General features: G+C 62.3%; 6 protein-coding genes across 15 annotated transcripts in view; 2 read left to right on the top strand and 4 right to left on the bottom strand.

Moving 5' to 3' along the window:
• Positions 1-7: 7 nt before the first annotated feature.
• On the bottom strand, positions 8-4,827 carry SYCE1 (synaptonemal complex central element protein 1). Of its 2 annotated transcripts, XM_074531184.1 has the most exons (11): positions 4,698-4,827; positions 2,342-2,558; positions 2,148-2,222; positions 1,893-1,940; positions 1,635-1,689; positions 1,454-1,543; positions 1,174-1,237; positions 1,000-1,066; positions 671-725; positions 495-584; positions 8-357 (listed from the first exon to the last, which is right to left on the bottom strand). In XM_074531184.1, exons 2-11 carry the CDS (start codon positions 2,547-2,549, stop codon positions 303-305), a joined length of 807 nt encoding a protein of 268 aa, XP_074387285.1. In that variant the 5' UTR covers positions 2,550-2,558; positions 4,698-4,827; the 3' UTR covers positions 8-302. The 2 variants fall into 2 exon arrangements, with proteins under 2 accessions (XP_074387285.1, XP_074387284.1); XM_074531183.1 differs by lacking the exon at positions 4,698-4,827 and having other exon boundaries at positions 2,342-3,081.
• LOC141726375 (vacuolar fusion protein MON1 homolog B-like) lies at positions 4,751-9,906 on the bottom strand. 3 transcript variants are annotated; one of them, XM_074531176.1, is made up of 6 exons: positions 9,840-9,906; positions 8,482-8,607; positions 6,993-8,042; positions 5,783-6,599; positions 5,300-5,447; positions 4,751-4,953 (listed from the first exon to the last, which is right to left on the bottom strand). In XM_074531176.1, exons 3-6 carry the CDS (start codon positions 7,927-7,929, stop codon positions 4,771-4,773), a joined length of 2,085 nt encoding a protein of 694 aa, XP_074387277.1. In that variant the 5' UTR covers positions 7,930-8,042; positions 8,482-8,607; positions 9,840-9,906; the 3' UTR covers positions 4,751-4,770. The 3 variants fall into 3 exon arrangements, with proteins under 3 accessions (XP_074387277.1, XP_074387276.1, XP_074387278.1); XM_074531175.1 differs by having other exon boundaries at positions 8,482-8,641; positions 9,840-9,889; XM_074531177.1 differs by lacking the exons at positions 4,751-4,953; positions 5,300-5,447 and adding an exon at positions 5,585-5,687 and having other exon boundaries at positions 8,482-8,641; positions 9,840-9,889.
• PTPN18 (protein tyrosine phosphatase non-receptor type 18) lies at positions 8,749-10,647 on the top strand. The gene is made up of 5 exons (XM_074531185.1): positions 8,749-9,401; positions 9,640-9,695; positions 9,785-9,996; positions 10,079-10,153; positions 10,276-10,647. The coding sequence occupies exons 1-5, from the start codon at positions 9,351-9,353 to the stop codon at positions 10,341-10,343; spliced, it is 462 nt and encodes a 153-aa protein (XP_074387286.1). The 5' UTR covers positions 8,749-9,350; the 3' UTR covers positions 10,344-10,647.
• IMP4 (IMP U3 small nucleolar ribonucleoprotein 4) lies at positions 10,525-17,610 on the bottom strand. 2 transcript variants are annotated; one of them, XM_074531181.1, is made up of 7 exons: positions 17,449-17,610; positions 16,636-16,745; positions 12,860-12,992; positions 11,847-12,001; positions 10,906-11,000; positions 10,758-10,828; positions 10,525-10,666 (listed from the first exon to the last, which is right to left on the bottom strand). In XM_074531181.1, the coding sequence occupies exons 2-7, from the start codon at positions 16,684-16,686 to the stop codon at positions 10,554-10,556; spliced, it is 618 nt and encodes a 205-aa protein (XP_074387282.1). In that variant the 5' UTR covers positions 16,687-16,745; positions 17,449-17,610; the 3' UTR covers positions 10,525-10,553. The 2 variants fall into 2 exon arrangements, with proteins under 2 accessions (XP_074387282.1, XP_074387283.1); XM_074531182.1 differs by having other exon boundaries at positions 16,636-16,739; positions 17,449-17,555.
• Positions 17,611-18,517: 907 nt separating this feature from the next.
• Positions 18,518-21,433, top strand: VMA22 (vacuolar ATPase assembly factor VMA22). 3 transcript variants are annotated; one of them, XR_012577626.1, is made up of 7 exons: positions 18,518-18,677; positions 19,023-19,123; positions 19,713-19,816; positions 20,114-20,206; positions 20,447-20,575; positions 20,928-21,144; positions 21,230-21,433. XR_012577626.1 is itself a non-coding variant. In XM_074531186.1 (7 exons), the coding sequence occupies exons 1-4, from the start codon at positions 18,671-18,673 to the stop codon at positions 20,202-20,204; spliced, it is 303 nt and encodes a 100-aa protein (XP_074387287.1). In that variant the 5' UTR covers positions 18,519-18,670; the 3' UTR covers positions 20,205-20,206; positions 20,447-20,575; positions 20,928-21,144; positions 21,221-21,433. The 3 variants fall into 3 exon arrangements, 2 of the variants coding, with proteins under 2 accessions (XP_074387288.1, XP_074387287.1); XM_074531186.1 differs by having other exon boundaries at positions 18,519-18,677; positions 21,221-21,433; XM_074531187.1 differs by lacking the exon at positions 20,114-20,206 and having other exon boundaries at positions 21,221-21,433.
• Positions 21,434-21,883: 450 nt separating this feature from the next.
• Positions 21,884-22,966, bottom strand: part of UBA1 (ubiquitin like modifier activating enzyme 1) — a 45,542-nt gene continuing 44,459 nt past the window's right edge. For all 4 annotated transcript variants that reach the window (XM_074531173.1, XM_074531172.1, XM_074531171.1 and 1 more), the window contains one exon: positions 21,884-22,190. In XM_074531173.1, coding sequence (XP_074387274.1) covers positions 22,055-22,190 — 136 coding nt within the window. In that variant the 3' untranslated portion in view covers positions 21,884-22,054. The remainder of the gene's footprint in view (positions 22,191-22,966) is intronic.

Below are 22,966 nucleotides of genomic sequence, written 5' to 3'. Positions count from 1 at the left end.
AGCATGGCGGCGGCCAGGAGAACAGTGGCGGCGGCCATAGGGGCCCCCCCTGTTTGGGGGAAGTGTCACCCGCGGTTATAAAGAGGCGCCTGAGAGACAGTAGTGGTGGTAGAACGTTTATTAGGGACATTGGGGACATTGGGATGCGAGGGGACATGGGGACATGGGGGACATGGCGGGGAGAACAACGGAGAATGGGGTACATGAGAATATGGCAGGACACAGGTGGCCCGCAGGTGACACACAGAGGTGTCACACAGGTGCCACAGGTGTCCCATGGGGTGTGTCCATCTCGTCCCCTGTCACTCTGGGCGAGCCTTCTGGGAGTGCTGCAGCTGCTGCAGCTCCTCTGCCAACCTGGGGACGGGATCAGAGAAGGGGTGGGGTCAGAGGTGGGCAGGGCCTCTAAGGACCCAGGTGACAGGGCCACACCTGTCCCAGGTGTCACACACCTGTCCCAGGTGTCACACCCCTGTCCCTAAGGTGTCACACACCTGTCACGGCGTTGCCGGCTCAGCTGCTGCCGGCCCAGCTCCACCTCCAGCTGTCGCCCCGCCCACTCCTGCTCCTGCTGCACCAATCGCCTGCAAGAATGGGGGTTAAGGGGTGGGGACAGGCACGAGTGGGTGGAGTCACCTTAGAGGGGGCGGGGCCAGAGCTGGGCACTCACCAGAGCGCAGCTCCCTCTGGGCCCAGCTGCTCCTCGGTGTCCATCAAGCGGCGCTCTGGGCAAGGGGGGGACACTGGTCAGCCCAAGGGGACACACCTGGGTTTGGGGGGGCTCAGGTGTCCAGGGGGGTCACTCAGGGGCCTGGGGAGGGGGTCAGGTGGCCCAAGGGTCAGTCAGGAGCTCAGGAGGTCACTCAGGTGTTGGCACTGAGGCATCCAAGGGTGTCCCTCAGGTGCCCAGAGGTGTCACAGGGGCCATTCAGGTGTCAGGAGGGACACTCAGGTGCTTGAGGAGGGTCCTGGGGGGCCGCTCAGGTGTCAGGGGCTCACCCAAGCTCAGCCACTTCTCCTTCATCTTCTCCAGCTTTGCCAGTTCAGCCTTCAGGTGGGCTGGAGCCTGTGGGGGGACAGGGGGGAGGGAGTGATCCTGGGGTGTGCCAGGGTGCCCAGGTGTGTGTGGGACCCCCAGGTGTGTCAGGGACCCCCAGCCCAGGGCTCACTCACATGTGTGACATGCAGGTGCTTGAGCTCCTCGCTGATGGCCTCGAGCTGCTGGCAGTACTGCCACCTTAGAGTGAGGGGACATGGGGGGGGGGTGACACGGTGGTCACATGACCTGTGTGGGTCACCTGGTGCCACCCCCAGCCCACCTGTGTCCCCCAGCCCCACCTGTGTCCCCCAGGCTGTGTCCCAAGCCCCACCTGTGCCCCCCAGGTTGTGTTTCCAGCCCCACCTCTGTCCCCCAGGTCCACCTGTGTCCCCCAGGCTGTGTCCCCAGCCCCACCTCTGTTCCCGGTGCAGGTTTCTCAGCTGCTCCCACTGCTGATTTGTCGCTTCCAGGTCCTGCTGCTGCTCCAGGCAGAGCCCACAGAGCCTGTGGGGACACCAGGTGTGTTTGGGAGGAGGGGTCAGAGGTCATGTGAGTACAGGTGAAGATGAGGAGGGTTACAGGTGTCCCCACTCACCTCTGACCTTTGGCCTCCACCTCCTTGCCTTGCAGCTGCGCTCTCTGCAGTGACCCTGGGGGGGGCAGCGGTGTCACAGGGGTTGGGGGTCACAGGGGCCAAGGGGGTCCCTCTGTGAGAGGGTCCCACCCCGTCTGGGGGAGTCAGGAGAAGCCACAAGGGTCAGGGAATCATGGGGGTCAAAGGGGCCAGAGGTTCAGGGGGCATCAGGGGAGGTTTTCAGGGGGCCCTAAAGACCCCAGGGTCCTCCAGGCTCACCCTGCACCTGCTGCCAGGTCCTCTCCAGTGCCTTCTTTTGCTGCTCCACTGTGGGGAGGGGGAAACAAGCTCGGAGTCCTCTGTCCCCACAAACCTCTCAGGGTCCCTACACACCACCCAATGACCCCACAGACCCCTCTCTGCATGTCCCCAGCCCCCTTTGTGTCCCCTCCTCCCCCCCCAAAGCCATTGAGGACCCCCTCAAGACCCCTCAGGGATCCCCCAGCCCTCTCAGTGTCCCCTCAGGTCACTCACGCTGCTCCAGCTCCTGGCGCAACTCCTCACTGCGGCCTTGTGCCCTCACCAGCTCCTCTGTTGTGGCCTCACAGACTGTGGGACACAGTGGGATGAACAGAGGGACACAGGGGGGCATGGCAGTCACACGAGGGAGCATAGGAGGACACGTGGGACATGGGAACATGGGGGAACACAGGGGTCCTCACGCTCACCCTTCTTCTGGCAGTGCACCTGCTTCAGCAGCACCTCCAGCTGTGAGGTCCCCCCAGGGGGACCTGAGGGGGGAACTCGGCAGGACACAGGGACACTGCCTCTCTTGGGGACACGTGCCTTGTCCCTGGGGCGAGGGGACACTGGGACACACGGTGGTCCTGGGGGGTCTTGGCCGTAGAGCCCCTTACTGCATGGGTCCGGGTCCATCCCTGCAGCCTGGAGAGACACGGTGGGGACACAGGGGTACACGGGGGACAATGATGGTGGGCACTGGCTTGTGCCCTCCTGTCACCTTGACATCCTCTTCATTCCCCATATTCCACCCTCAGCCCGACCACTTCTGTCACGTTTCACCATTTCCTCCCTCCTTATCTCTTTATTCCAGGGTTTCTCCCATTCCTGTCATCTTCTTCCTCCAGTTCCTGCTGCCTCTGTCCCTTCCATTTCTGTCCCTCATTTCCCTCTCCAGTCTTTTCCCCTCTTGCCCCTTTTTCTGTCACCAACACCCCCTTTCCAGTCCCCTTTTCACACTTTCCTGGCTTGTGTCCTTACACTTTGTCCCTTTTCATCCCCCATTTCCCCTCACCTTCTTTCTGCAGTTTTCTCAGCTCCTCTCCCTCCCATTCACAGGTTTTCCTGCTCTTTTCCCCTCAGGTTTTTCCCCCCTTTTTCACCTCATGTTTTCCCGCCCTTTTTCCCCTCACGTTTTCTCACCCTTTCCCCCCTCACTTTTTCCTGCCCTTTCCCCCTCATGTTTTTCTACTCTTTTCCCCTCATGTTTTCCTGCCCTTTTCCCCTCACGTTTTCCCGCCCTTTTTCCCCTGACATTTTCCCACCCTTTTCCCCCTCACGTTTTCCCGCCCTTTTTCCCCTCATGTTTTTCCTCTCTTTTTCCCCTCACGTTTCCCTGCCGTTTCCCACTCACATTCTTATGCTTTTTTCCCTAATTTTTCCCACCCTTCCTCCTCATGTTTTCCTGCCTTTCCCCCTCATTTTCATACCTCATTTCCCTTCTATTTTCCCACTTTCTTTGCGTCACATTTCCCCACGTTTTCCCACTCTTTTCTTCTCACATTTTTCCACCTTTCCCCCTCACATCTTCCCACCATTTTCCATCCACTCTTTGCCCTAATTTTTGTCCCCTTTTCCAGCTGTTTCTGTCCCTTCCTGATGTAATTTTCTGTCCCCTTTTCACCCCCAATCTGTCACTTCTTCCAGCATATCCTCTTCCCTCTTTTCTGCTCCCTTTCCTGTCTATTTTTGCCCTCCATTTCTTGTCTCACTTCTTCCAGCCTTTCCTGTCACATTTTCCCACCATTTCCTCACATGTTTTCCCACTGATTTTTGTCTCTCACCCCTCAGTATGTCCCTGCCATCCCCTCACCCCTCAGGCTGTGTCCCCCCCTTCCCCTCAGGCCATGCCCCCTGTCCCCTCACCCCTCAGGCCATGCCCCCTGTCCCCTCACCCCTCAGGCCATGTCTCCTCACCCCTCAGGCCATGCCTCCTCACCCCTCAGGCTGTGTCTCCTCACCCCTCAGGATGTCCCCCCTCCTCTCACCCCTCAGGATGTCCCCCATCCCCTCACCCCTCAGGCCGTGTCCCCTCCTCCCCTCACCCCTCAGCCTGTGTCCCCCCTTCCCCTCAGGATGCCCCCCTATTCCCTCACCCCTCAGGCCGCGTCTATGCCATCCCCTCACCCCTCAGACCATACCCTCGCCCCTCAGGCTATGTCCCCTCACCCCTCAGGACGTCCACCTGTCCCCTCACCCCTCAGGCCGTGTCTCCTCACCCCTCAGGATGTCCCTGTCATCCCCTCACCCCTCAGGCTGTGTCTCCCTGTCCCCTCACCCCTCAGGCCGTGTCTCCTCACCCCTCAGGCCGTGTCTCCCTGTCCCCTCACCCCTCAGGATGTCCCCCCTCCTCTCACCCTTCAGGATGTCCCTGTCATCCCCTCATCCCTCTAACCCCTAACCCCTCAGGATATCCCCTGTCCTCTCACCTCCTCACCCCTCAGGCTGTGTCCCCTGACCCCTCAGGACGTCCCTGTCATCCCCTCACCCCTCAGGCCGTGTCCCCTCCTCCCCTCACCCCTCAGACTGTGTCCCCTCACCCCTCAGGACGTCCCCCTGTCCCCTCACCCCTCAGGCCATGTCCCCCGTCCCCTCACCCCTCAGGATGTCCCCCATCCCCTCACCCCTCAGGCCACGTCCCTGCCATCCCCTCACCCCTCAGGATGCCCCCTGACCCCTCAGGATATCCCCTGTCCCCTCATCCCTCAGGCTGTGTCCCCCCTTCCCCTCAGTATGTCCCTCTGTCACCTCACCCCTCAGGCCATGTCCAAGCCATCCCCTCACCCCTCAGGCCGTGTCCCCTGTCCCCCCAGTCCCCCCGGAGTCAGGACTCTCCCCGGGGTCTCAGTGTTTATTGTCAGCCCTCGGGCTCGGGCCCCTCGGGGCGCGCGGGCGCAGCGCAGAACGGTGCCGGGTAGCGGATGAACAGCCAGTCCTCCTCCTTCTTGAGCCAGCGCAGCAGCTTGGTCAGCACAGCGATGGCGCCCGCCTTCGTCACCAGCGGGCTGAAGCAGCTGTACAGCTCGAACTTGCTGGTCACCTGTGGGAACCCAGGCCTTTTAACTGTGGGCCCTACTGATAGTATTGATGGTGAAAATCCTGTTAATTTTGGGACCTACTGATGGCACTGCCAGTGAAAATTCTGTTAACTGTGGGATCTACTGATGCCATTGCCAGTGAAAATCCTTGTAAACGGTGGGACCTACTGATGGTACCACACCCCATTACTTGTGGGACCTACTGATGACACCACATCCCATTAACTGTGTGTTCTACTGACAGCACCGACACTGAGCCTCCCCTCTAACTCTGGAACCTTCTCAGGACAGCACAAACAGGTGCTGCTGCCTCTGGGCCCTGCTGAGGGCTCCTTCCCTGCGGCTCACCCAGGCCAGCAGCGTTTCCTTTTCAGCCACGTGGTAGAGCAGGCGCAGGGGCCGGTGCGGGCTGTGCACCCGGCTGTGCAGGTAGTGGTACAGGTCGAAGAGCCGGTGTTGCTCCTCCTCGCTGGTGTAGGGCTCCTCCAGCTCGGGGCTGCGGCCAGTGAGGGAGGAGGGACATGAGCATGAGGTGAAGGTCAGGGACACTCCCACCCCCCAATTCTGGGATGTCCCCTCCATTCCCTCCTCCTTGCTGGGCTCCTCCAGCTCGGGGCTGCAGCCAGTGAGGGAGGAGGGACATGAGCGTCAGGTGAAGGTCAGGGACACTCCCACCCCCCAATTCTGGGATGTCCCCTCCATTCCCTCCTCCTTGCTGGGCTCCTCCAGCTCGGGGCTGCAGCCAGTGAGGGAGGAGAGACACGAGCGTCAGGTGAAAGTCAGGGACACTCCCACCCCCCCAGTTTTTGAGTGTCCCCCCCATCCCCGCACCTGGTGAACTGCGGCAGCTGCTGCATCTCCTCCGGCCCCTCCAAGGGTTTGTAGAGGAAGTGCCGGAGCTCGGGGGCGCCGGGCCGGGACGGGCCGTACCCCGCTCCCCCTCGCACGGCCGCCGCCAGCTCGGCCAGCCAGCCCTGCGCCCGCAGCGTGTCCTCCAGCTGCCTCCTGCACGCAGCCGCCGCGTAGAATCCCTCTCGCTCCGTGGACAGCAGGATCAGCGTCACACCCTCCTCTTCCTCCTCGCCCAGCCGCGCCGCGTACGCATAGAAATACCCATCGGGGTTGAAACGTGGCAAGCACACGGGGGTCCACACCTCGCCCGCCCCCGCGCCCGCGCCGCCGCCCAGCAGGTTGAGCAGCAGGTGCAGGTCGCTGGCGCAGAGCCGCCCGCCCTCGGCCAGCGCCCGCTGCCGCGCCGCCGTCACCAGGCGGCCCCGGGCCGCCAGCACGGCCAGGGCGGGCGCGGGGCGGGCGGCGGCGGCGGCGCGGCGCAGCGCCCCGGACACGGCGCGGCGGAGCCCCCCGGGCAGGGGCAGGCAGCGAGCGGCCCCCAGCAGCAGCCGCCCGTCGGCCGCGGCCCCGCAGAGCAGCCGGTCCAGCACGGCCTCGGCGCCCGCCAGCAGCCGGCGCAGGTCGAAGCCGCGGCGTCGGGCGAAGACGCGGGCGATGCCCCCGCGGGTCAGCAGCGACAGGATCTGCTCGTGAACGAAGGCCAGCTCCCGCCGCAGCTGCGCCGCCGACTGCCGTGTGCGGGACACCGACACCAGCAGCAGCGGGCCCCGCTGCTCGAACACCAGCGTGCGGTCCTCTGCGGGGGACAGAGGGGACACGGCGGTCACGCGGGGCAGGGGGGACACAGAGCGTACCCGGACAGGTAACATTTTGGGGTGTGCTGTTTTTGGAGAGTAGCAAGGCAGGTTTTCAGGGGGATGGCAGGACCCAGGAAGGGCTTTGGGGGGGAAGAGAGTTTTGAGGGGCTGGTTGTACCCGGGCAGGCTGATTTGGTAGATTCGGCTGTACCTGGGAAAGGTGATTTTGGGGCTGGGATGTTGTGTTTGGAGGGGACTGTTTGGAGCAGGGATGGCTGTACCTGTGGGGGCTGTTTCAGGGCTATCTGTGGGCAGAGCTGGGCAGGTTTGAGGTTACCCACAGGTTTGTGTAAATTTGGGGACTCCATGTCCACCCCCCGCTGTCCCCGTACCGGAGCAGATGGCCCGGATGGCGTTGCCGCCGCTCTGGATGAAGGACACGAGGGCCATCATGACACCCATGGTGGCTGCCAGCGCCTCCTCGTTGCCGTGCCGGGAGTAGATTGGCTTCCCCGCCTCGCTGAGCACGAACACGTGTTTGCGGCGCGCCCGCCAGCCCGCGGCCGCCACGTCCTCATCTGCGCCACGCCGCCCGCCCGGGGCCGATGTGGCCGCTGCCGCTGTCACCGCCGCCGTCACCTCCTCCTCTTCCTCACCAGGGTGACACACTGGGGACGTCACTGCTGCCATCACCTCCTCCTCTTCCTCCTCATGGTGACACTCTGAGGATGTCACCGCTGCCGTCACCTCCTCCTCTTCCTCCTCATGGTGACACTCTGAGGATGTCACCGCTGCCGTCACCTCCTCCTCTTCCTCCTCACGGTGACGCACTGGGGATGTCACCGCTGCTGTCACCTCCTCTTCATCCCCTACAGGAGGACATGCTGGGGACGTTGCTGCCATGGTCATCTCCTCCTCACTGGGTTGAATACCTGGGGATGTCACTGCTGCTGTCCCCGCTGTTGTCACCTCCTCCTCCTCACCCCCAAGTGGGGGACACCCCAGGGATGTCCCTGCTATGGTCACCTCCTCCTCCTCACCAGGATGACAGCCCTGGGACATTGTGGCTGCTTCTGCTGTCACTGCTGCCACCACATCCTCATCCCCACCTTGGGATGTCATGGCCACTGCCACCTCCTCCTCCTCACTGGGGTGGCACCTCAGGGACACGGTGGCTGTCACCACTGCTGCCACCTCCTTGTCCTCCTCTTCCTCATGGTGACACACGGATGATGTCATGGCTGTCGCTGCTGTCACATCTTCCTCCTCATTGTCCCCGCTGTGGTGACAGCTTGGGGACGCCGTGTCCACTGTCGTGGCTGGCTCCATCTCTGCCTCACCTATGAGCAGCAGGGGGCGCCGGGGCGGTGCCTGCACACCTGAACAGCCCCGCCCTGCCCCACCCTGCCCACACTGAGGGTGGGGTCAGGGGTCCTGGGCACCTGTGGGGGAGGTGGGGTGGGGTCACCGGGGGCGTGGCTTAACAGACCACACCCTACCCCAAAGAGACACCTTGAGGCCACACCTCCAGGCCCACCAAGTACGTCCTAACCCTGGTGGTCTTCGCCTAGGCCACGCCCACTGACATCAAGCCACGCCCCCACAGAGGCTCACTCCGGAACACCCCACACGTGCCTCTCTGACCACGCCCCCAAAGTAAAACCACGCCCACATCACCATTAGCCACGCCCCAAATAACTTTAGCCCCGCCCCGGGAGCCCCGGGCAACCCCGCCCCCTCACAAAGCCCCGCCCTCCGGCGATATCGCCCCCGGGCCGCCCCCTCCCCACTCAGGCCCCGCCCCCGTTCAGGCCCCGCCCCCAGCCGTGCCCGCCCCCGCTGGCCCCTCCCCCGCGCTGTCCCCGCCCCGCGCGCGCTCACCGGCCGCGCTCCCGCTCCCGCCGCCACAGCCGCTTCCGGGGCCGCCGCGCCGCGCGCCCCGTGACGTCACCGCGCCGCCGCATCCACCAATCACCGCGCGGCGCTAGGGAAGGGGGCGCGGCCTCCCTGCGCCGACCAATCAGCGTTTGCAGGGCGGGGCCTAAAGAGTGACGTCTCTTTTGGCGGGATTTCCCGCTCCACCCCCTTCCCGCATGACTCCCCGTGACGTCACACGGGGGCGGGGCCAGAACTCAGCCTCATGACGAGGGGTGGAGCCAGAGCGATCCCTATAGCGGCTATAGGTGCCTGGCCCCGCCCCGCCAGGGCCTTAGGGGACCCCTCAATGTTGGGGCACCCCTGTGACCCCCTCGGCAAGGCCCCATCGGAGCCACAGACACACCGGGGCGGCTTTAGGACACCCCAAAAACTCTATAGGCATCGACAAAGAGCTCTAGGGCACCCCGAAAACTCTATAGGCAGCCCCGAAGAGCTTTAGGGAACACATGCAGGGACTGTAGGGTCCCTAAGGACACCCAAAATCTCTACAGAGGCTCTGGAGGGTCTATATAGCTCCCTCAGACTCGCTGCAGGGACAATAGAGTCCTAAAGGGTCCCTAAACAGCCCCTGCAGACGCTGCAGTGCCTGTAGAGACCCCAAGAAGCCCCACAGAGCTCCAAAACAGCCCCTGCAGCGTCCATAGGGTCCCCCAGGAGCCCCCCCAAAGCCCCACAGGGAATTCCCAAGGCAGCTTTAGGGTCCAGCCCAGGGGCGGGGCTCCAGCCGGGGGCGGGGCCCGGGGGGCACTGAAAACCCCCCAGGTCCCCTCAGTGCCCCACACACCTGAGACCCCCCCCTCCCCAGGACCCCCATGGCACCTCCACCGCCCCCCGGCCACCTCAGCCTGGCCCGTGGGGTCCAGGTGAGAGGGGACCCCGGTTCTGAGGGGAGCTCGGGGGGCCGCGAGCATCCGGGGCGGGGTGGGGGCCCGAGGGCGGCCGCGGCACTTCCTGCCCCCGGAAAGGAGAAGTGAAAGAAGGGACCCGGACGGTCGGGGGGGGACCCCAAGAGCTCGGGGAGCGCCGAAAGGTTGGGGGGACGCGGGAGCTCCGGCCGCCCCCGTTTGGGGGGCTGCAGGTGACCCCCCCGTGCTTCTCCAGCCCCCCCTGTACCAGGACGCCGTTGCCCGCCGGGCTCTGCGGCCCGCGCTGCTCAGGTGAGTGCTCGCAGCGGGGACAGGTGACAGGGACAGAGGGGACAGGTGACCCGGACAGGTGTCCCCTCCCTCCCCTGCCCTCCCTCCAGGAGCGTTTCGGTGCCGGCCGAGCCCCCCGCGCCCCCCGCCATGGATGTCACCTACGCCGTGGTCAACAAGCCCCGCCGAGGGGGCGGGGCCGCGGGGAGAGGCCCCTCCCCTTTAGGACGAGACCACGCCCCCTTCGGACGAGACTCCGCCCCCTCGGGCACGTGCTCGCTGCCGGGCAGCCCCGTGCGCCGCCCCTCCCCCAGCCCGGCAGGTGAGTGGGGGGGGTCGGGGGGGTTTGGGGGGCTCAGGGGGCTCCAGGATCGATAATTCTGACCCTGGTCCCCCCCCTTCAGGCTCCCCCAGACCCTCGGATGGCGCCTACGAGGTTGTGACCCCCCCTGTGGACACCGGCAGTGGCCCCTGCCTGGGTGAGCACAGGGGGGGTCTCGGTCTCTGGAAAGGGTTTGGGGGGTCCTGGGGGGGTTTAGGGGAGACATCAATGTCCAGTCCCCCCTCACTGACCCCCTGCTCTCCCTGCTCCTCCCTCCAGGGTTTAATTTCCGCATTGGGAAGCCCAAGGGCCCGCGGGACCCCCCGGCCGAGTGGTCCCGGGTGTGAGGGGGGGGTCCGGATCCCTGGGCCCCCCCCCACAGAGGAGGGGCTGCAGCAGAACCCGTCTGATCCTTACAGAAACCGATATAGACAAAAACGATTTATTATCACAAATATCACAAATAAAAACTGATCGTGAGAATCCTGGGCCAGTCCAGAGGGGTCTCGGCTGCCGAGGTGGTCTCAGGTGTGCAGGTGAGGGGGGTCCTGGGGGGCTCAGGTGGCGCTGAGCAGGCGGCGCTTGGGGGCCGTGGCCGTGTACGGGTGCCAGCGCCACTCCACGTCGGCCGCGTCCCCCTGCTCCAGGGTCCCCAGGCGGATCAGGTAGGCTGGGGGGGAGACACGAGGGGGGGTTGTTGGGGCATTCAGGGACACATGGGGACACTTTTAGGGCAGCTGGGGACAGCAGGGGACACTCACGCCTCAGCTGGAAGCGGGGTCCCACCTCCTCCAGCTCCACCGTCCGCCCCCGGCGCCGGTACACGTGGTTCCTGTGGGGAGGGAGGGGGGTCAGAGGGGTTTGGGGGAGGGGTCTGTCCGTGTCCATGTGTCCCCACGTGTCACCCACCGCACTAAAATGACGTCATCCTCGTTGGCGAAGGTCACCACGCGGCGGCTGTCGGGGCGGGGGACGGGGAACAGGTGCTTCAGGATGGTCCCGACCTAGAGGGGACAGGGATGGGGACAGGGATGGGGACAGGGGTGGGGACAGGGGTGGAGACAGGGGTGGGGTCACGCCACCCCTGGGGCCTCCCGTGTTCCCCCCCAGTGTCCCCATTTCCTCCCCCATGTACCCTCACATCCCCCCATGTGCGTCCCCCCTTTCCCCTCCTGTTCCCCCATTGTCCCCCCACCATGTCCCCAGTGTCCCCTCATGTCTCCATTGTCCCCTCATGTCCCCACTGTCCCCCCATATACCCACTGCCTCCCTATGTCCCCAGTGTCCCCTCCTGTCCCCCCACTGTCCCCCCCATTGTCCCCTCCCCATGTCCCCAATGTCCCCCCATATACCCACTGTCCCCCCCATTGTCCCCCACCATGTCCCCATTGTCCCCCATATACCCACTGCCCCCCCATATCCCCAATGCCCCCCCTATGTCCCCATTGTCCCCCCCATATCCCCATTGTCCCCTCCATATCCCCAATGCCCTCTCATGTCCCCACTGCCCCCCCATGTCCCCAGTGTCCCCTCCTGTCCCCCCATTGTCCCCCCATGTCCCATTGTCCCCCCCATATCCCCATTGTCCCCCCATGTCCCCAATGCCCTCACATGTCCCCACTGTCTCCCTCATGCCCCCAGTGTCCCCTCCTGTCCCCCCACTATCCTCCCCCATGTCCCCCATGCCTCCCCCATGTCCCCATTGTCCCCCCCCATGTCCCCACTGTCCCCCCCATGTCCCCAATGCCCCCCCATGTCCCCCATGTCCCCTCCTGTCCCCCATGGACAATGGTTGTCCCCATTGTCCCCCCCATGTCCCCACTGTCCCCCCCGTGTCCCCCTGGCCGTACCCTTTTTCCCAGTGTAGAATCCAGGCGCAGCAGCAGCAGGTGGGGGGCGGCCAGCGGGGCCCCCCCGAGCCCCCCGACCTCCTGGCGCAGCACGGCCCCGCTCAGGGTGAAGTGGGCGGTGGGGCCGTGGGGCAGGTGGGACACGGTCAGCCCGTCTGGGGGGGAGGAGCTTGATCAGACCACACCCACAAACCAGGCCACACCCCCTTGGGGTTAGCCACACCCACTCCCTTTGTCCCTCAGGTTTTTAGGTTTTATATTTTTCAGTGTTTGTGCTGCTTTAGTGTGTGAGTCTGAGCTTTGTATTAAATGTTGGTGAGCTCTCTGCGCAGACTAGGACACAAAATAATTCCTTCTCTAGCTGGGGAGCAAGGACAAATGATTCAAATCTCAGGCCTAAAACCATAAACAATTTGGGTTGAAAAACAGAAAAACAAGAAAGATGGAACTTCATAACCTAAAGCTATAATTGAACAATTAACTCCAATATGCAAATGGAGCAGAACTTATAAAAGTGAGAGACCCCATGACCAGCTAGCCATTTGGTGATCATTTTGGTTTATCTTGGGTTCATTTTGTGACCATTTGGGTTCACCTTGGGTTCATTTTGTGACCATTTTGGTCCACTTTTGGTTACCTTTGTGGCCATTGGGTCCATCTTGGCTTCACTTTGTGACCATCTGGGTCCACCTTGGATTAATTTTGTAGCCATTTTGGTCCGTCTTGGTCCATTTTGTGACCATTTGGGTCCACTTTGGGTTCATTCTGTGCCCATTTTGGTTCACCTCGGGTTCATTTTGTGCCCATTTTGGTTTACCTTGGGTGCAGCCCTGGCTGAGCTCTTGTGCTGCCCAAGGTGCATCCATTGAGAACATCCTTTTAATAAACTCCTCATTTCTTAATTAACTCTGCCTACCTCTGTTATATCTCAGCCTTCCCAGGGCAGCCCCTCAGCCCCTCCCCTCCCATCAGAGACCCCCGAAGGTGCCCCCAGCCCCAAATTTGGCACTGACCGGGCCGCCCGCGGGTCTCGTGCAGCACCAGCAGGTCGGTGACGCCGGCGGCCCGGCACGCCGCCACCAGGGCGCCCAGCTCGGCACGGCCCCGGTTCATGCGGCGAGCCCCGGGCAGCAGCAGGCACAGCTCCTGGGGACAGGGACACGGGGACACCGGGGCGGGGTCAGGGACAGCCCTGCCACGCCCTGTTTGTGTCACCCCTTCAGCCAGTGTGCCCCTGCTTGGGCCACTGCAGCGTCCCAAATCGCCTTCCTTGTATCCCCCAAATCACTCCCCTTGTGTCCTCTAAATCACTTGTCATGTCCCCCAAAAATCCCATTGTGTCCCCTAAATCACCTTCCCATATGCTCCAAATCACCCCTCCTGTGTCCCCAAAATCATCCCCCTTGTATCCCCCAAATTACCTCCCCCCTGTCCCCCAAATAACCTCCCCTGTGTCCCCCAAGTCACCCTTCTTGTGTCCCCCAAGTCACCTCTGTCATGCCCCCAAAATCACCTCCCTTGTGTCCCCCAAATCACTCCCCTTGTGTCCCCTAAATCAGTTGTCCTGTCCCCCAAAAATCCCATTGTGTCCCACAAATCACCTCCCCCTTGTGTCCCCTAAATCACCTTCCCATATGCCCCAAATCACCCTTTCTGTGTCCCCAAAATCACCCCCCTTTGTATCCCCCAAATTACCTCCCCCCTGTCCCCCAAATAACCTCCCCTGTGTCCCCCAAATCCCCCCCTGTGTCCCCCAAATCCCCCCCTGTGTCCCCCAAATTCCCCCCTGTGTCCCCCAAATCACCCTTCTTGTGTCCCCCAAGTCACCTCTGTCATGCCCCCCAAATCACCTCCCTTGTATCCCCCAAATCACCCCCTTGTGTCCCCTAAATCACTTGTCATGTCCCCCAAAAACCCCACTGTCCTGCAAATCACCTCCCCCTTGTGTCCCCTAAATCACCTTCCCATATGCCCCAAATCACCCTTTCTGTGTCCCCAAAATCACCCCCCTTGTATCCCCCAAATTACCTCCCCCCTTGTCCCCCAAATAACCTCCCCTGTGTCCCCCAAATAACCTCCCCTGTGTCCCCCAAATCACCTTCCCCACATCACCAAAATCACCTCTGCAATGTCCCCCAAATCACTCTGTCATGCCCCCCAAATCACCTCCCTTGTGTCCCCCAAATCACCCCCTGGTGTCCCCCAAACCACGTTCCCCACGTCACCAAAATCACCTCTGTCATGTCCCCCAAATCACCTCTGTCATGACCCCAAAAAATCACCCCCGTGTCCCCCAAATCACCCTCCTTGTGTCCCCCAAATCACTCCCCTTGTGTCCCCTAAACCACTTGTCATGTCCCCCAAAAACCCATTGTGTCCCGCAAATCACCTCCCCCTTGTGTCCCCTAAATCACCTTCCCATATGCCCCCAAATCACCCCTCCTGTGTCCCCCAAAATCACCCCCCTTGTATCCCCCAAATTTCCTCCCCCCTGTCCCCAAATCCCCCCGTGTCCCCCAAATCCCCCTGTGTCCCCCAAATCACCCTTCTTGTGTCCCCCAAGTCACCTCTGTCATGTCCCCCAAATCACCTCCCTTGTGTCCCCCAAATCACTCCCCTTGTGTCCCCTAACTCACTTGTCATGTCCCCCAAAAAATCCCATTGTGTCCTGCAAATCATCTCCCCCTTGTGTCCCCTAAATCACCTTCCCATATGCCCCAAATCACCCTTTCTGTGTCCCCAAAATCACCCCCCTTATATCCCCCAAATCCCCCCCTGTGTCCCCCAAATCCCCTCCTGTGTCCCCCAAATCACCCTTCTTGTGTCCCCCAAGTCACCTCTGTCATGCCCCCCAAATCACCCCCCTTGTGTCCCCTAAATCACTTGTCATGTCCCCCAAAACCCCATTGTGTCCTGCAAATCATCTCCCCCTTGTGTCCCCTAAATCACCTTCCCATATGCCCCCACCCAAATCACCCTTTCTGTGTCCCCAAAATCACCCCCCTTGTATCCCCCAAATTACCTCCCCCCTGTCCCCCCAAATCACCTCCCCTGTGTCCCCCAAATCCCCCCCTGTGTCCCCCAATCACCCTTCTTGTGTCCCCCAAGTCACCTCTGTCATGCCCCCAAAATCACCTCCCTTGTGTCCCCCAAATCACCCCCTGGTGTCCCCCAAACCACCTTCCCCACGTCACCAAAATCATCTATGCAATGTCCCCCAAATCATCTCTGTCATGACCCCAAAAATCACCCCCGTGTTCCCCAAATCACCCTCCTTGTATCCCTCAAAATCAACTCCCCTTGATGCCCCCTAAAATCACTTGTCATGTCCCCCAAAAACCCCACTGTGTCCCACAAATCACCTCCCCCTTGTGTCCCCTAAATCACCTTCCCATATGCCCAAATCACCCCTCCTGTGTCCCCAAAATCACCCCCCTTGTATCCCCCAAATTACCTCCCCCCTGTCCCCCCAAATAACCTCCCCTGTGTCTCCCAAATCCCCCCCCTGTGTCCCCCAAATCACCCTTCTTGTGTCCCCCAAGTCACCTCTGTCATGTCCCCCAAATCACCCCCTGGTGTCCCCCAAACCACCTTCCCCACGTCACCAAAATCACCTCTGTCATGTCCCCCAAATCACCTCTGTCATGACCCCAAAAATCACCCCCCGTGTTCCCCAAATCACCCTCCTTGTATCCCCCAAATCACTCCCCTTGTGTCCCCTAAATCACTTGTCATGTCCCCCCAAAAACCCCATTGTGTCCCACAAATCATCTCCCCCTTGTGTCCCCTAAATCACCTTCCCATATGCCCCAAATCACCCTTTCTGTGTCCCCAAAATCACCCCCCCTTGTATCCCCCAAATTACCTCCCCCCTGTCCCCCAAATAACCTCCCGTGTCCCCCAAATCACCCTTCTTGTGTCCCCCAAGTCACCTCTGTCATGCCCCCCAATCACCTCCCTTGTGTCCCCCAAATCACTCCCCTTGTGTCCCCTAAATCACTTGTCATGTCCCCCAAAAACCCCATTGTGTCCTGCAAATCATCTCCCCCTTGTGTCCCCTAAATCACCTTCCCATATGCCCCAAATCACCCTTTCTGTGTCCCCAAAATCACCTCCCCCCCGTCCCCAAATGATCCCCTTTGTATCCCCCCAAATCACCCCCCTTGTGTCCCCCAAATTGCCTCGTCCATGTCCCCAAATCACCTCTCCTGTGTCCCCCAAATCATCACCCCCTTGTCCCCCTAATCACCCCCTGCCATGTCCCCAAAATTACCCCCCTTGTGTCCCCAAATCACCCCCGGTGTCCCCCCAGCACAGGGTGACAATGACACACCCATCCCTGCCACGCCCCTTCCCATATTTTGAGGTCACAAGGAGCCAGGCCCACTTTCAGGCCACACCCACAAAGATTCCTCTCACTCCTATGGGTTTTACTGCCCAGCATTGGCTCAGCCCCCAAAGGGGTGGGGCCAAAAAAGCCCCTCCCACTTCTCAGCCACACCCACCCCAAAGCGACACCCCCATGGGAACGGCCATAGGGGTGGGGTCAGGGTGCTAGGGCTGGGCCACGCCCACCTCAGAGCCACACCCAGATTTAACCACACCCATATCAGACCACACCCATCTGGAGCCACCACACTCACTCCAGCCCACACCCATATAGGACCACACCCCATTTGCAGCCACACCCACCCCAGACCACACCCATCCAGAGCCACACCCACCTCAGACCACACCCATACCTGGCCACACCCACCCCAGACCCACACCCATCCAGAGCCACGCCCACCTTGGCAAAGAGCCGCAGGGCGGCACTGGGGTCACGTGATGTTGTCACCATCACCTTGGGGGGCTCCAGCCCCGCCCACCTGTACTCGTCATCCTGGCTGTCACCTGTCTCTGGGGGCGGGGCTTTTGTCAGGCCACGCCCCCTGCACTCCCAGCCCCGCCCACTGCAGCCACACCCACCCTGGGGTCATTGGGGTCAATCCAGTGATGGTTCTGGGGGGATTTTGGGGGTTTGATTCTCATTTTGTGGGTTTAATTCCCATTTTGGGGGTTAATTCCCATTTTGGGGAATTCACAGCTCATTGTGGGGAAAACGGGGCCCAAATTTGGGATGCAGCCCAAACTGTGAGTGTTGGTGTAACGCCGCACTCATTTTGGGGTGAATTTAATCTCATCTGGCAAATTATAAATCCGCAGAGAATTTGAGGAGAACTCCTAAAAATGAGGCAAATCTCTTTTTTTAGGTCTTTTTTGGGGGCTGCCTCCCTCCTGTCCCTGGATTCCCCTCTCCCCCATTTTGGGGTCCAGCTCATTCAAGGGTTTGGAAGTTCCAATCCCCAAATTTGGAGTCCCTCTCCCTACCTTTCCCCCCAGTTTGGGGGTCCCTCCCACCCTGATTTGAGGGTTCCTCCCCCCTGATATGAGGGTCCATCTCCCCCCCCTCCCCCCCAATTTGGGGGTCCCTCTCCCCTGAATTGGGGTCTCTCTCCCACCCTGATTTGGGAGTCCCTCTCCCCCACTCTCCACCCTGATTTGAGGGTTTTTCCCTCCAATTTAGGGGTCCCTCCCCTCCCAATTTGGGGGTCCCTCTCACCCCCCGGTGCCTGGAAGTCGAACTCGAGCTCCTTCTGCAGGGCCAGCGCCTCGTGCCGCAGCTCCGTGGGCAGCAGCCGATTCTCTGGGGGGTGAGGAGAGAAACGGGGGGGCTCAGACAGGACCCCCAACCCTCCCCATTCCAATACCCCAACCCCAAATACACCCCTGGCCCCGCAGCACCCCCATCTCACCTCTTTAACACCCCCAAACATCCCCCAACCCCCTTAAACTCCTCTCGACCCCCCAAAAATTCTCCTCAAGTCCTCCAAATCCCCTTTGCAGCCCCCAACCCTCTTTTCACACACCCGGAATCTTTTCTAACACCCCTTAACTCCTCCCAAACCTCCCCAAATTCCTCCTGGCCCCTTTTCACCCCTCTTGCTTCCCTTTTCCCTACTCCCAGCCCCTCTTTTCCCCTTCCCCGGTACCGTCCAGCGCCCCGCTTCAGGCTCTCCCTGCGCTCCCGCTGCCGCTGCTGCTGCTGCTCCTTGGCCCGGCGCTGCAGGTACTCCCGGCGCTCCCGGGCCTGGCGACGCAGCTGCGACACGGGGACACACACGGGGACACACTCAGGTGACATCGGCGGTGACACACGGGGGGATGCGAGTTGGAGCGCGGTGAGGGGGATATGGAGGAATGAGGGGATGGGGGGGCGCTGAGGGGGCGGCATCGAGGTATGGGGGACAGCGAGGACAGCGAGGACAGCGGGACAGCGGGGACATCAGGGGACATCGGACACAGAGTGAGGGACGCGTGAGGGGGGATACGGGGACGCTGGGCAGGGGGGAGGGCCCGCTGTGGAGGGTATGGAAATGAGGGGATGTGGACACAGAGGGGAGGTCGGAGGCGCCATGGAGGGATGGGGACAGGAGGAGACACGGAGGGGACACGGGACCACCGACCCAACCCCCGGCCCCTCACCATGGTCGCGGTCGCTCCGCGCTGCTCCTCACACGCCGGCACTTCCCAGCACCGCCGCCTCTCATTGGCCGAGCGCAGGCGGACCAATAGGAGCGCGCGGGTGCTGACGGAAAGGGGAGGAAACGCTGCGCCCTCACTCAAGATGGCGGCCGGGTCGGCGCCACCTCGCCGTTCCATTAGCCCCCCTGCAGGTCCCGCCCCCACGGGCTACTGCGCTTGCTGATTGGTCGAGAGGGACCAGGGCGGGCTGTGATTGGACGAGGGCGGGGGCCGGGCCTGAGGCCGCAGTGAGGGCGGCGATGGACGGTGAGGGAGGGCCGGGGGCTCCGGGGTTTTCGGGGATGCTCGGGGAGGGGTCTCGGGGGGAATTTTGGGGGTCTCCAGGAGACCGGGAGCGTTTTGGGGTGATTTTGGAGGTCTCAGGGGATACTGAGGTTTTTTTGAGCGGGGTTTCCGGGAGCCCGGCCGTGCTCTGATGGGGCCTCTGAGGGGCTGGGAGGGTCCCCGGGGAAACTAAGGGGACACGGGTGACACCGTGGGGACACCGGGCCGGTCCCTGGGCGGGAGGGGCGGTTTTGGTGGGTCTGGGGAAGCCCGTGGGGTCCCCCCGGTGTTGTTTGGGGTACTGAGCTGTGTCCCCCCCATCCCCAGGGTCGCTGTCGCTGTCCCTGGACGAGGCCGCGCTGGAGGTGATGGAGGCGCTGGAGCTGCTGCAGCAGCGGCGGGAGCAGCTGGAGCAGCACCTGCGGCAGGTGAGGGAACACGGGGACAGTGGGGACACAGAGGGGACACAGCAGGGACACAACGGGGACACGCCACCCCTCGTGGGGACACGTGTGAGGAGGTGCCACCTACCACAGGGACGCACCTGGAGGGTGTCACCTGCTACAGCGATGTGCCAACCCCCATGGGGACACAGCTGGGGACATGGTTGGCGATACACCAACCATCATGGGACATGTTGGGGGGAAGTGTCACCCACTGTGGGGACACAAAGGGATACGCCACAGTGTCCCCTGTGTCCCTACATGTGACTGTCCCTAACGCCATGTTCCTCTGTCCCCAGAGCTGGCTGTCCCTCTGTCCCCTTCAATGTCCCCCTGTGTCTGTGTAGGGGTGGCTGTTCCTGTTTTGTGTCCCCAATGTCCCCACAGGGGTGGCTGTCCCCGTGCTGTGTCCTCAATGTCCCTGATGTCCCCACAGGGGTGGCTGTCCCCATGCTGTGTCCCCAATGTCCCTGATGGCCCCACAGTGGTAGCTGTCCCCATGCTGTGTCCCCACTGTCCCCACAGGGGTGGCTGTCCCCATGCTGTGTCCCCACTGTCCCCAATGTCCCCACAGGGGTGGCTGTCCCTGGCTCAGGCCCGTTACTCCCTGGGATGTCACCGCGTCTCGTCCCTGCAGTACGGGGCCACCATGGTGCCCCGAGTCCGTGTGTGCCACAGGTGGGGGACAGGGACACTGGAGGGGGACACTGGGACATTGGGAGGGACACTGGGACATTGAGGACACTCAGTGGGGAGTGGCAGGGACACAGGGAGGGACATGAAGGATATTGGGGACACACTCAGGGAGGGGGACGGGGACACAGAGAGGGACACTGGGGGGGAACACAAAGGTGTGTCCCCAGTTTGGGGAGGTGACACTGATGTCCCCACTGTGGGGGTGCTGGGACGTCCCTGTGGTGGCCAAGTGACACCAGGAGCACTGTGGTGACACTGTCCCCACTGTGTCACCCTCAGGCAGGACCCTGAGGGACACCCCCACTTTGAGGAGGTGCCTGGAACAGGGGGGGGACCCCGAGGACCCCGACCCCCAGCAGGGGGGAGGTGACGGTGAGGAGGGTTTGGGGTCCCTTGGGGGGTGTGGGGGGTCCCCAAGAGGTCCCCAGTGGGTGTTGGCGACAGACTGGGGGGTCTGGGGATGTCACCTATGGGTGTTGGGGGGGCAAGGGAGGAACTGGGGAGGAATTTGGGGTGCTGGGGGGGTTCTGAGGGATCCTGTGGGTGTTTGGGGGTCCCTCAGTTGTTTTTTTTTGGGGGGGGGGGGGTCTCTGACCTTTCTCTCTCTCCCAGGGCTGCGGCAGCGCCGGGGAGCCCCTGAAAAAGGGGAGACCCCCAGCCGGCCCCCCCCAGACCCCCTGGGCTGGTTTGGGGTCTTGGTGCCCCCCAGTCTGCGGCAGGCCCAGGGAAGCTTCCAGAAGGGTGAGGACTGGGGGGAACTGGGAGGGGACTGGGGGGGACTGGGAGGGGACTGGGAGGGACTGGGGGAGAACTGGGAGGGACTGGGAGGGGACTGGGAGGAACTGGGAGGGACTGGGGGAGAACTGGGAGGGACTGGGAGGAACTGGGAGGGACTGGGGGAGATCTGGGGGGAATCTGGGAAGGAAATGGGGGGAACTGGGGGGGTCTCAAAAACCAGCAAAAATCCCCAAACTCAGAGGGACCCAAGAATGGGGGGAAAACCCCAAATCTGGGGTGTCCCCAAAGCTGGGGAGGGTCTAAAGGTCGTGGCCCCCCTGACCCCCTCGGTCCCCCCGTGTCCCCCTGTCCCCAGGAGTGACGCTGGCCGTGGAGGTGGCCGAGCTCCAGGCCACCATGGAGGCTGCGGCCGCCCGGGTACCGGCAGCTCCTGCGGCAGAAACGTCACCTGGATGGGGACAATGGGGACAGTGGGGACAGCCAGAGCTCCACGAGAAGCCCTGGGGACAGCAAGGACACCGAGGGTGACACAGCGATCACAGTGACCGCGTGACACAAGGACACGTCTGCAGGTGACACGTGGGGACACGCGTGACACTGTGAGCCACAGGGACACAGGTGACACAGGGCTGTGCTGATCTTTCACAGGTGACACAGCTGCCACCAGTGACACTGAGGAGAGCAGCACCTGCCTGTGGGTGACACCAAGTCCCCAAGGCCTGCGGGTGACATTGAGGTGACACCAGGTGACACTGAGGACTGCAGGTGACACCGAGCCCTGCATGTGACTGAGGGGGGGGGTCTCCCCATGTCCCCACCCCCAATAAAGCCACCCTGGTGCCACCACAGGGTCATTTGTCACCGGTGTCTGGTGCCAGCTGTGCCAGATGGTTTGTCACCGTTATCACATTCTGGCCATGCCAGTGCCACCATGGGCTCATTTGTCATCGCTGTCACATGCCAGCCACAGCAGTGCCATTGTCACTGCTGTCACATGCTGGCCCTGCCAGTAGCACTGTGGGGTCATTTGTCACCACTGTCACATGCCAGCCACGGCAGTGCCACCACAGGGTCAATGGTCACCACTGTCACATGCTGGCAGTGCCACCATAGGGTCAACTGTCACTGTTGTCATGTGCCAGTGACAGCAGGGCCACCATAGGGTTAATTGTCACCACTGTCATGTGACAGCCACAGCAGTGCCATTGTCACCACTGTCACATACCAGCCATGGCAGTGACACCACAGGGTCAATGGTCACCACTGTCACATGCCGGCTGTGCCAGCACCACGTGACTCAGACACGCCCCCTTTTTGCCAAGGTCTATGTTTATTGGGCGGGGCCCTCGCCCCGCCCCCAGACCCCACCCCCACCCAGAGGGCGGGGCCGACACAACAACGACTATGGGAGAGGGGCGGGGCGTGAGGGGCGTGGCCTGTGCGGGGGGCGTGGCCGGGCGGAGGGGCGGGGCCGGGCGCCCCCTAGCGGATGGTGTAGCGCACGTAGGGCACCTCGATGTCGGCGTCGCTGTCGTCGTTGCAGCACAGCTCGAACACCAGCGCCTTGACGTGGCGGCCCAGCTTCTTCTTGGACACCCGCGTCACGATCTCTGTCATCCTGTGGGGACAGGGGACATGGGGGACATGGCAGGGACAGGGGGTGCAGTCTGTGTCATCCTGAGGGGACAGGGGGACATGGCAGGGACAGGGGGTAGAGTTTGTCATCCTGCAGGGACAGGGGGTAGAGTCTGTGTCATCCTGTAGGGACGTGGCAGGGACAGGGGGTGCAGTCTGTGTCATTCTGAGGGGACAGGGGACATGGCAGGGACAGGGGGTGCAGTCTGTGTCATCCTGTAGGGACATGGCAGGGACAGGGGGTGCAGTCTGTGTCATCCTGAGGGGACAGGGGACATGGCAGGGACAGGAGGTAGAGTTTGTCATCCTGCAGGGACAGGGGACAGGGGGTACAGTCTGTGTCATCCTGTAGGGACATGGCAGGGACAGGGGGTACAGTCTGTGTCATCCTGCAAGGACAAGGAATGTGAGGGACATGGCAGGGACACGAGGCACAACCTCTGTCATCCTGTGGGGACAGGGGACATGGGGCACAGTCATCCTGTGGGGGACAGGGGACATGGCAGGGATGTGGGGCACGGTGTCTATCAGCCTGTGGGGACAGGGGAACATAGGGGGGACATGGCAGGGACACATGGCATGGGTCATCCTGGGGGGACATGGCAGAAATGCGTCAGAGCACGTGGCATGGTCTCTGTCATAGGATTGACACGAGGGGGACACGTGGCAGAGGTCCCCCCCCTCTGGGTGACAAGAGAGGGCACAGGGAGTGCCAGTACACACCAGCACCCAAAAGGGACGGGCACACACAGCGAGGGG

Source organism: Zonotrichia albicollis, chromosome 34 (assembly GCF_047830755.1).
Source record: "Zonotrichia albicollis isolate bZonAlb1 chromosome 34, bZonAlb1.hap1, whole genome shotgun sequence".
Classification (NCBI taxonomy): Eukaryota; Metazoa; Chordata; class Aves; order Passeriformes; family Passerellidae; genus Zonotrichia; species Zonotrichia albicollis.
The sequence above is the reverse complement of the archived record's forward strand: the minus strand, read 5'-3'. Positions and strand labels throughout refer to the sequence as shown.